Source organism: Octodon degus, unplaced genomic scaffold, assembly GCF_000260255.1.
Source record: "Octodon degus isolate 3935 unplaced genomic scaffold, OctDeg1.0 scaffold00189, whole genome shotgun sequence".
Lineage (NCBI taxonomy): Eukaryota > Metazoa > Chordata > Mammalia > Rodentia > Octodontidae > Octodon > Octodon degus.
In genome coordinates, this window is record NW_004524765.1 from 2157925 (window position 1) to 2169852 (window position 11928).

Genomic DNA, 11928 nt, shown 5'->3' on the forward strand with positions numbered 1-11928 from the left:
GGCTCCCTATATATTTTTTCTCTTTAAAATGAAATAGACAGGGAGGTAGATGGGTGGCATAGGTGACTGCTTGGCAAGTGCAGGGTCCTGAGTTCGATCCAAAGTACTTCCCCCACACACAACAATTAAAATAAAAGAGAAAGCTGTGCTGTTGTCTGGGGAAATGGTGTTCATGCACCTAACTTGAACTACCTGGACTACACCAGTGGTTAAGGAGGGGGAAGAGTGCAGAGCAGCACCACTAGCAACTGAAGTGAGGGACTCAGAGGAGCCATAAGGAATGTAAGGCCTTGAATAGTAAGTAGAGGTGAATTAACAACTTTCACCTTCCACTGAGCTTCTTGGTCCTATGTTCATGCAGTGCTAGAGAGACCCATCTCAGAAAAAGATGACTGAGTTTTATAAAGGAAGCTTTCTGTTACAACAGTTATATTATAGACTGCTAAGCTAGGTAGACATATAGGCCCCAGAGAGAGTCAGATACTTCTCTCTTTTTTGTACCAGGGAATGAACTCAGGACCTTGTGCTTGCCAAGCTGGGACCTAAGCCACTGAGCTATCATCCTGGCTCCTGGAGAGTCAGCACAAAGATGAAAATTTATTACACTGTGGCTAGAAGTGCATCTGCTGGAGGCCAGGCCTCAAGATGAAGATGAACCATCAGGCCTAAGAAAGTGGTAACACCAGCTCCAATAAAATCTGGAGAGACATCAGCCATCTCAGTGGGTGACCAAAACCCTCAGATGCATCCCTTCCTGGACAGTTCCTTGTTCTTTCCATGTGTATTTGCCATGTGACTTGCTTCCCCATTAGATCAATGTTACCTAAGCAACCATACTTACAATCTTATAGGTTGATCATAGCTGTAGCCCATGTTGCTCCCACATGGGTGTGCTCTATAAACTTCCCTTGAGAAGCGAGGTACTTGGCCACTCACTTTCTGGGTATCCTCCTGTCTTTCTCGGGTGGGAGCTATCTTTCCCTCAATAAAGTTTCCTACTCTTAACCTCTGTTGTTCCTGGAATTTATTCTTTGACTTTGGAGAACACAAACTTGGCATACCAAACATCCAGCAGGTTGGGAGTTATAACATTTCTCCTATATCATAATTGGAGGCCCTATAGCATTTCCTATATCAGTTACGTGCCAAATACAGTTCTTTTAGGCTATTCATCTATACATTCTCCATTCACTCAATTTTTATTGAGCATCTCTATATTCTAGGCACTGTGCTTGGCACTGGGTCCCATCAGCTGACTAACAGCTATGCTGTGAGTCAGGAACCCACTTTTGCAACTCTTCACAGCTGCTTATCCTGCCTGGCTGGTCTCTTCCGGGTAGGGAGGCTGTTTGTTTGTTTTATTCATTTCAAACACTCCTGGGTTCTTGAGAGACTTGGGGACCCTTTGGAATGGGGAAAAAATCATTCATCTCTTTCAAGGAGTTTTATCTGATGTTCAGTGAAGCTGGAACTGGATCAGAGAAGAGAGCAGGGCCTGGATGTGCAGTGGAAGACGTGACCATTGGGGAGGTGCCCTGGGGGAGACTTGACTAATGGTCCTTCTGTAATCAGAGCTCAGAGAGGGTAGTGCTCAGCCCGGAGCATGTAATTAAAGCAGCCTTAGAAGTATAACATCTAAACAGGCCTAGCAAGTATCTATTAGAGAGGCCCGGTCAGGATGGCTGGTTCTTCTTGGGCTGTGTCCAGGTAGCAGTCATTTGGGGGACACAGGGAAATTATAAAACAAGAAATAGCTTGGTTCCTCCTCAAGGAAGAACAGTATTCTGGGTGTGCAGAGCCTGGAGCTATCACGAGCAGCCAAGAGAGACAGCCTTCAGAATCTGTCCTGTCCAGGATTAGGAGCAACTTGTTCTTGGGTGTGTGCAGGCCCCCGACTGATGTCTTCACTTGGACAAGGGGACAGGGAAGTAGCAGGAGGGAAGCTAGATGAGTGTCCAGCAGCTTAGGAGAGTGCTGCACAAATCCTTCAGTAAGCAAGTTGTCTAGAAAACAGCTCTGCTGTTAACAAAGTAATTGATGAACCCCCCCACCACACACACACAGCACCTCATCTCCCCTCCCCAACCAAAAGTTATTGTTCTCAATCTAAAGCCACGTTCCTTTGATCCAACCGAGTTCCCTAGGTCTTTCACAAGAATACCCCACACTCCTAAATCAGAGCTCCTCCTTCTGGGTCTGATACTCAGAATCCTCCTCCCTGCCTCCCCAGCGTGCACTGGCACCACAGGATGGGAGTCAGAGGTCGCTCCCTGTCCCCTCAGTGTGCAGGGAAACAGAGCTTGTACACATGTGCAGGAGAATAACCAAGAGACTAGCCGAGGACTCCATTTAAATTAAGTTCAGCACCTTAGTTTGTAACAGCAGAGAGGGACCGAATAGTCTTCCTTTATTATTTCCTCCTGCCTCCATCTTAGAGATGGAGAAACTGACACTGCGAAGGAATGTGACTTCTCAAGATCGCTCAGGCAGTCAGTGCCCCAGAGAGGACACAATCTGACATCTTTTACCCAAATACTTCTCCACTCCAAAATATCTTGTGATCCGAGAGCTACTGGGCCCTGCCCTGGGGAAAGAGGGCGCCCAGCTCCAGGCCTCAGACCCCACAGTACGTGTGAGAGAAAGCCGGGCTGCCCTTCCAGGGCAGCTAACCAGGAACGAACAGGAAGCAGGGAGCAGATCTCTTACGGCCGCTATGGAGAGTGACTAACTTAAAACAAACCCTCCTGGAAGAGATGTGTTACAACTGGAAGCACTGCGCGGTGCGGTGCGTCAGCTTACCCTGGGCGCTTTAGAGCTGTGTGAGCCAGTGCAGAGCCCGACCTTCTGCCACAGTCACACAGAAACGCCTGGCTTTCTCATCAGAGCAACGAGCAAAAATGTTTGGAAGGCGCCTAAGTAAGCAGGAACCGGGAGGAAAGAAACCAGATGCTGGCTCCAAAGTGCTTCCATCATCTTAGTCTTGAGTGTAGTGCTCCAAGGTGGCTTACAGGTGACAGAAAAACAGGAAAGGGGGATTAGAAAATGGGGACGACTGCGGGGCATGGGAGCGCACGCTGCAATTCCAGCACTCGGGGAGGTTGAAGTAGGGAGAGCTCAAGTTTGAGTTTAGCCTGGGCAATTCAGTGAATTACACTCTGACTCAAAAAACAAAAATAAAAAAAAGATTATTTTTTAAAGAGCCGGTTGGATGGAGCTCTGGGCAGAGGCCTTGGGCTTGATCCCTAATACACAGAAATGGTGAGTCAGACACTTTCCTCTTTACCAGGCCCAGAGTTTGCACAGTGCACGCCTCAGCCTTCTTCCTATGCACTCAGAGAGTCTCACTTCCCTCCTTTATGTGACTCTAGAGCCTTCGGGGTAAACTGGATTCCCAGCCCACTCATCTTCTGGACCCTGGTTTCCAAAGGTCCTAAAGGAACACAGCTAATTAAGGAATTTGAGAAATATAGGCTACTCCTCCTGCGGAGGTAAGAGGCAGACCCTTCTGAGGTCCAGGCAAAGTGCTTCCTGGTGCTGTGCCCAGGTCCTGGGATGCGGCACTCCTTCTGCACCCCAGCAGTCATCTGGATGTGGAGTATTCCCTGTACTTGTGGTTTTGTTTTATTGTGGATGGGCACAGCTGTTCAGAAATGAAGATGCTCTTTAGCAGTTGGGGTTCATCTATTGGTTGGTGAATAGAGAGGCTGGGCTGGGCTGGACTGTTGGTTACAGAGGCAGGTTGCAGGGATTGCCTTCTGCGAGTAAATAGGTATGAGTCAGGACTGCGTTTGTGTGTTTATAATTAGTAGCCTCCCCAACACTGGGATTATCTTATTTTTTATTAATTAAGTGAAATCTCCTAAAGATTTTACTTAAACCCCCCACCACTTTATGCTTGTTTTAAATCTACGGGAGCCAGAAAGTGACCACATAAGGAATTGCTGAGGCTGCTGGGAGGCCATGAATCAGCCCTCCAAAGTTACACTCGGCAGCTTCCTTCCAGTCCCATTTTTTTCAATATGGGAATTTCATGTTTTTCAGTTTTATGTACATCATTCATAAAAATGCATTTTCAAGAAAAGAGAGGTTATTGTGAAACAAATTTACAAATTAGTTCAAGGATGAAGTTGCAAGACATCATGCTGTGTAGAATAAGCTAGACACACAAAGACAAATACCAAATGACCACACTTCTATGTGGAATCTAAAATAGGTAGAAGACTGAGTGTGATGGTACATGCCTGTAACTCAGCACTTTGGAGGCTGAGGCAGGAGGAATGCTATGAGTCCAAGGAAAGCCTGAGCAGCATAGCAAGTTCAAGGCCAGCCTGCACTGGATAGCAGGCCCCTGAGTCAAAAAAACTAACTAACTAACTAATTAACTAATTAACTACATAGTGAGATTCTATCTCAAAAAACCAGTAATAAAGTAAGGTAATCCCAGTGCTGGGGAGGATGAAAACAGGAGGATCACTACAAGTGTGAGCTGCAGAGTGAGATCCTGTACCATTAAAAGGAATAAAATAAAATTAAAAATAAGGTAGAATTTATAGTAGCAAAGAGTAGGCTGGTGATGGCTGAAGGTTGGAGGTGGAGTTAGTCTTAACTCTGGTTTGGCGGGGACTCTGAAGTGTTCAGGGATGGGCTCAATTGCCTCAGCTGGAGTATCTTTCATTGCAGGGCTTGCTTCCCTGCTTGTAGATTCAGTACTGCATCTAAGTTCAGCCACTTGTAAGTTCTCATAGCAAATATTGAACATGTTACAGAACATGCATATACTTCCCCTTATTCTGTAGAGCTGTTTCTGCAACATGGTATACAAATAAAATTTTGCTAATTAGAAAATTTGCAAAAATTAATTATGCACTTATATCTTTGTGGCACTGTGCAATACATATGTGAGGTGGACTAACTAATTGTCAGTTTGTAACACACAGCTGAACTGAATCAGCATGGTGCTGGGCATGGAAGGCCCACATGAGCATTGTTGTCAACAGTAGAAAAGGAGAACTTGGAAGGGAAGAAGGACCATGGTAGGTTCTCTTGGAGAAGCTTGTCATGGTGGCTTTCCTGATGTGAATTCGGTTGTTCTCATCATCTGAGGAGCTCAGGTGCTTGCTGTTGCTGAGGACAGCTGTGGTTCTTCTCAGGAAGCTCTGGTGCTTACCCTGAGTGTGCCACTTCCTGGTTCCTGTGCAGATCCTCAGCCTGCTGGCACAGATCCTTCCTGCTGCTGTCACAGACCTTCTTGCTCCCACCAACCCATCTTTGGGCCTTCCCAGTGTAGCTCCTTCATACAGACATGCATGAGACATTGTCTTGGGCTCTTGGCCTTCAGCTGAGCTTGTGGAGGACTCTGCCATGGGCTCTGTTTCTTTAGCTGGACTCATGCAGGACATTGTAATGGGATCCAGGCCTTGGCTGGATTCTTTAGGTCTCTAGTGGACCGATCTCCTTTGCATTTGACTCTTTGGGTGACAACTATACAATGACCCTCTAAGTTATATGTCCTGTATTAAATCTTTTCCTCTGTAAACCCTGCCTACAATGATATGCAAAGCAGGATGGCTTGAATCATGAAAGGGTTTGACTCAGAACAAAAGCTTTTGGGAAGTACATAATAACGTCTTGCTGGTTCACTTTGTGGTCTGAAGTTATGTTTTTATTGTAGAGAAAGAGATGCTCTCTCTGAGGTCTTTTCTATAATGCTCTGTCCTTCCTAGACAATTGTCCACTCAATAGCCATGTCCTTCCTACAATTAGAAAGATACAGGTATGTGCTAACTAGATGTTTTAGATGTGTCTCCAAAGGTAGTGCTTGCTTAGCATGTTCTAGGCCCCAAGTTTGACCCCCAGCATAGAAGGGGAGCAGGAAGAGAGACAGATGGAGAGAGGGAGGAGATTTTAGAACAAGACCTAATATAAGTGAATTTTCCATTCCCATATCAACTTAATAAGACATGAAAGAAATAAAATTTCTATTGTCTCAAGACCTTAAGCCACTATGTTTTTACTAAGCCTTCATCCACTTACTTTCCATGAAGGTTTCTCAAGCATGTCATAGGTAAATGTAGGGAAATTAACACTTTTTTTTTTTCCTTTGGTGGTACTAAGGATCGAACTCAGGACCTTGTGCTTGCCAGGCAAGTATTTATTCCACTGAACTATCTCCCCAGCCCCTGAAATTAACACTTTTTAAAAAATCCTCAGATGTTTCCAATGTTTACCAGAGTTTGGAAACTACTTCTATACTCTTCAGAAGCCTAGAACCTTATCAAGGCTAATGTTAATGCCAGAGAATGTTTTTCCTCCTCCTAGACAGCCTGTGTGAAGAAACTCACTGAAACTGGAATTCAAGGGTCCAGTACTGTGTAACTTCTCACAGTCACTTCAAATTTTCTGCCATGCATTTCTTTATCAGTGAAATTCAAAGAATAGCTTTTCCACAGGTTTGTAGGCAGGACTGATTGAAAATGTAGGAAATGGGAAATAGTGTGGCTGACACATATGAGGGCTTCCTTGAATGCTTTGATGGTTCCTACTTGCTTAATAAGGACCTATTTGAGAGCTGCCTGGCTTGCCTCACCCTCTGGAGGTAACTCCTCTTCCTGCCAGTGCGCCCAGCACATTGCTCATAGCCCCTCCCTTTCTGTTCCTTCTGCTCTTGCCCTCTCCACACAAGTTGCTCCCTATCAGTCAGCACCAGGAACACTGAGACACAAGAGACTTTCTTAGGTCTAGGGGCCATGTTACCTGTGAGAGCAGCAAGGACAATGACAGGTAAGAGGCGCTCACACAGATCAAGCAGGACAGACACAAGGAAGGAACTAGGAAGAAGAGAGGAGTAGGCATCACCAAAACCATGCAGAACTGGGGGGAATTCAGGCTGAGAAAATTGAGGGGAAAGAAGTCACTGAACATTGGGAAAGAGTCTGTCCTGGATAGTTTTCAGTACCTTTTGTATATCAAGATCCATGTTAAGCATTTTCAAAGCTTGGGGAGTAACAGGAAATGTACTTGCTATTGAGGAGCATGCAGAGACAAAGGGAATTATGACAGACTAGTTGATACCAAACTCTGGGAGTTGAAGTAGCCCGAGAGGACTTTAAGAGGTAGCTGTGCCTACAGTGAGACCTTGTAGGGTAGACATGATTTTAAATAACAGAGTGAAGAAAACAAAATGAGTGAGGGGTGTTCCCAGGGGTGAGAGCAAGAGGAACCTGATTGCCTTGTGCTCCTTTTGTCTCCACTACTTAACAGGAGTTAAAGCCATAGATGTGAAGGAAATCTCAATCCTGATGATACTAATGGTGTTCATTTACTTGCTGCTTCTCTTCTGGGAAAAGGAACCAGATGAGAATATAGTGATGACGTCCATAGAGCACTTGAATGTGGATTACCCAAAGAGTAATATTCCTGTGAGGTACTGCAATGCCATGATCCTGCAAAAGATCATCAGAGAACCCAATCACATGTGCAAAAAGGAACATGTCTTCATCCACGAGAGGCCCCAAAAACTCAATAGCATCTGCCTTTCCCCCAGGAAGATGACTTGCTTGAATAATTCTAACATTTTCTGCTTCCAGAGTGAGACAAAGTTCAAACTGACAGTCTGCCATCTCGTCGAGGGCACAGCATATCCTGGTTGCAGGTACCAGGCTTCCACAGTGGAGGGGCATGTGCTTGTCACTTGTGATACCTTGGGGCCAATTAATTTCCAGGGATATGTTAAGTGACTTGAGAACAAACCCTGCATCTGCGGTCCTCTTGTTCTCTTCAAGCTGTCCTGGGTCTGGTCATTCCTGCAGAAGACCCGACCTGGGGACACAGGAATGAGGCCTGAAGCAAGATGTTAATTTATCTTTCCAGTACTGCTGAGCTGGAATAATTATATTCTGTTTCAATAAAATATATATACTGAATTAAACTGTAAATTCTGTATGCGCCTCATTTTTTTGTCTTTGTCTTTGAGTCTTTGATGAAGGCCAGTGGCGAATACAAAGCAAACCTGGGATTAGGGCAAAGCAAGCAAGGCTATAACTTCAGGCAAAAGACTTAGGAAGCAGACACAAAAAACCTACAGCAGTCTAGACAAATAATATTTTAACTCAATTTTTAGAATATCAAAATTAATACAAAAATCTTTGACATATAAAATATTTACATTCTAAACATTCAAATAGCTACAGCTGGGATTAGGGTAAAGAGTTACATGAGTTCTACTAATGAAAGCTCAGATCTTTGTTAATTAAAATTTTAATATTTGTGCATCAACGGTTATATTAGGTTCAATTTATTTTTAAATAACTCATTATACATTATTTATGGTAAGTAGCAAGTTTTAGGCACCCTCTAGTATTTTGCGCATGCAGCAACTGCCTCATCCCCCTCAGCTCAACCCCGTCCTGACTCCTGACCAATAGAAAACCAACTGGGATCAACTTCTAGGGCCTTTTCTACAACTCACACTGCATCTGGTTTTGTTTAGTAGCTCCTTCTATGCCTTAAAAGAAAGGGAGCAGGAGATCAGCATGAGCCTGACAGAAGAAAAATAATGCTCATTAAAGACTGCAGAAAGAAATGACTAAAGATTTCCCAGGGAGGGACCAAGACGCAGAGCTCAGTGTGTCTCATGCGTCTCCTCTTTGTACCTCTGGAGGGAACATACAGGACTGAACTAGGACACCAGTTCCTTTCTCCTCTTAGTTCTTTCACAAAACCCATGATTTACTCCCTCACTCAGCTATGGGTTTGGTGATCTTCCAGCCAGAGAGAAGGAAGAGGAGAGCCTCCTAATTTTGAGAATTTCATCAATACCTTTTTTTTTTTTTTTTTTTTTGCGGAACTGGGGATTGAACTCAGGTCCTTGAGCTTTCCAGGCAAGTGCTTATTCCATTGAGTTATCTCTCCGGCCTCGATACCTGTTTTCTGATCATTGATTTCCTCATCTATAAAGTGAGGAGCTTCACTGAGGGAATCTTTGAGATTCTTTCCATATCTATCGCTCTACTAAGACACTGTTTCTTTGCTGTTTAGAAACTAGCTTTTCTGATCATGAAAAGTTTTTCTTAGTTCAATTATTTTGAAACATTTAATTGTTAATTAATTAGTATTTAATTTTTGGAATATTGCTTAATCTTAATTTTTGTTCTAAGATTTATACTCTATTTTTGACTTACAATTCATTTAAAAGACATTGTATAATATCTTCTCTTAGTATTGGAAACTTTAAATAGTAAAAAAAATAAAGTCTTTGTTAGAAATTATAAATTAATAATAATAATAATAATAAAAGATTAAAAAAAGAAACTAGCTTTTCTGGAAGAAAGGCTTAATACTGAGAAACAGAGATAAAGCACAATTTATAATTAAGGCCATTTTGCAGGGTCACTAATTCTGAGCTACGAGAAGCAGAGATTCGTGCCATGAGCTATAGCAAGCAAGAGTCACAAGCTCGAGCAAGCACTTTCTGTCCCCGACTTTTCAGTTGAAAGACTCCAATTGTTTTGTTGATCATCTGGACTGAATTCAACGTCACATCAAAGAAGGAGGTGCACCAATGCTAGTCATTAGCTCTGTCTTCTTAAGCATCAAACTTTAGCTCACTGATTAGATTTATGGGGATGAAGGCACAGTCTTGTGTAAAGGGCACACTGCAGGTTTGCACACAGGCAAAGCTTATCCACCTCATGGTTTCTTATGGAGGCTCTTTTACAGCTGAGTTCCAGCAGCCATTTTTCTGTATGAATCCTATTGTTACTGTTGTTTTCAGAGACTTTTGGGTGCTAGAAAGTGAACATAGCTCTCAGCATCTGAACAGAAACTGAGCAGGAACTCACATGACTTAAGTCTTGGTAGTTTCAGTTTCTGGACAAACTATGCAGTAGATGAAATGTGTCCTTGGGCTTCTGCTCCTGCTCTCTTCCTGCCCCTATCCCTAGGCTTCATTGTCCTTTCTTGCCTTCTCCAAGCCTTTTATTCCTTCCTAAACCTTTTTTTTTTCTAATTAGAAAGACATCTTGGTGATAAATGCATTTTCACTGAAGTGTAACAGATGGTCTGATGGAATCCACACTCAGAGCATTTTTATTCAATAAGAATTAAAGTACAAATCAAACTTACTGTGACATGATAGACATTTGTAGTTTGGGCTGTTTGGTTTAATCTTTTTTAAAAATTAATTAATTAATTAATTAATTTGGTACAGGGTCTCGCTATGCAGCGCAGACTCCTAGTGATCCACCTGTCTCAGCTCCCCAGTGTTGGGATTACAGGTGTGTGCTACCATGCCCAGTTTTAGTGGCTGGCACAGAGTTCTGGGGCCAGCATGGCATGCAGTACTGGGAACGAAACCAGGTCCTTGTGCTTGCCAAGCAGGTGCTTAGATGGCTCAGCTATCTCCCAAGCCATGTTTGTTTGTTGGTTTGTTTGTTTGAATGAACATTTAGCAGTTTAATCTCAGGCAACAGTGATTTCTCTCCCTTGAAATTCATTTTTCATCTGTACTGTGCATCTCTGCACTACATTATTTCCTGTGTATTTTCTCTCCATTGTCTTTGTTTTTTCCCACTGCAATGACTACGATTGGATATATTTCCCATGGGAGACCCAGTTAAAAGAATTACAGAGCCTTTATTAATTAGCTGGCTACCAATGTGCTCCCCTTCCCCAGTGCTCTGTTCTCTAACTGCTTTTATAGTGTTTTTTTTTTTTTTTTTTTCTGCTATGGCAACTTGGCAGGAACACGGTTGCCCCTACATTCTATATGTGTGGGGTCATGGCCAGAACCTGGTGCCCCTATACCTTATAGGTGTGAAGTCTCAGGCAGAGAGATTTATGTCTAAGCATGGGCAAATAGTCTGGATCTTATTGCCTTAAATTGGGCATGTCTCCTGATCTCCTATATTTTTGTGAAGTTTTGGCAAGGCAGAGGAAGGAGTAAGGAATGAGGTAATTTAGGCAAGGCTGCTTCTATGAAAATACTTCAGGCAAAATTTGACCCAGGTCTATCACCATGCACTAAGTTAATGTCAAAATGGATTAAAGATCTAAACATTAAAACAGAAACACTAAATCTCCTAAAAGAGAAAGTAGGAGGTACTCTTGAAGATATAGGGGTAGGCAAAGAGTTCATGAACAAAAATCAAATCACATGAGTAATACTTGTGATTTGAAAAACAGGGACCTCCTCTTATTGAGAAGTTTTTTTGCAAATCAATAGAAATTACCAACAAAGTGAAAAAACAAACCACAAACTTGGAAAAAAATCTTAACTAATAAGCATTCCAACAAAGGTATTCTCTCTCCAATTTATAAAGAAATAAAAAACATTTGGGCCCCAAAATTTACAGACCCAATCCAGAAATGGGCATCTGAGATGAACACACACTTCTTAGAGGATGAAGTTAAATAAGTGAATAAATATATGAAAAAATGCTCCACATCACTAGCCATTCCTGACATGCAAATTAAAACAACCCTGAGATACCATCTCACCCCAGAAAGAATGGCTATCATAAAGAAATCAACCAACAACAAATGTTGGAGAGGTTGTGGGGAAAAGGGAATCCTTCTCCACTGCTGGTGGGAATGTAGACTGGTGCAACCATTATGGAAATCAGTGTGGAGACTCCTTAAGAAACTAGGACTGGAAATCCCACTCAAACCAGCTATCCCCCTACTGGGAATTTTCCCAGAGGAACTAAAAATGTCATATCATAGTGATATATGTGTACCTATGTTTATAGCAGCACAATTTGTGATAGCCCAATCTTGGAAACAACCAAGATGACCATCACCTGAGGAATGGTTGAAAAAGATGTGGTATTTTTATATAATGAAGTATTACTCATCTATAAAGAATGATAAACTTGAAGCCTTAATTTTTTAAAAAAATTTCTTTTTCTTTTTCTTTTATTTTACTTTTTA

The 11928-nt window shown here is 42.6% G+C and overlaps 1 protein-coding gene across 1 annotated transcript; it reads left to right on the top strand.

Moving 5' to 3' along the window:
* The first annotated feature begins 6645 nt into the window (after positions 1-6645).
* Rnase12 (ribonuclease A family member 12 (inactive)) lies at positions 6646-7934 on the top strand. The gene is made up of 2 exons (XM_004644002.2): positions 6646-6780; positions 7261-7934. The coding sequence occupies exons 1-2, from the start codon at positions 6747-6749 to the stop codon at positions 7734-7736; spliced, it is 510 nt and encodes a 169-aa protein (XP_004644059.2). The 5' UTR covers positions 6646-6746; the 3' UTR covers positions 7737-7934.
* The last annotated feature ends 3994 nt before the right edge of the window (positions 7935-11928 follow it).

Excerpts from the sequence above, each read along its gene's own strand:
- Rnase12 (XM_004644002.2), top strand. The coding sequence starts at position 6,747 with ATGTTACCTGTGAGAGCAGCAAGGACAATGACAG. Across the intron at positions 6,781-7,260 it reads AGCAGCAAGGACAATGACAG|GAGTTAAAGCCATAGATGTG; the intron begins GTAAGAGGCGCT and ends ACTACTTAACAG.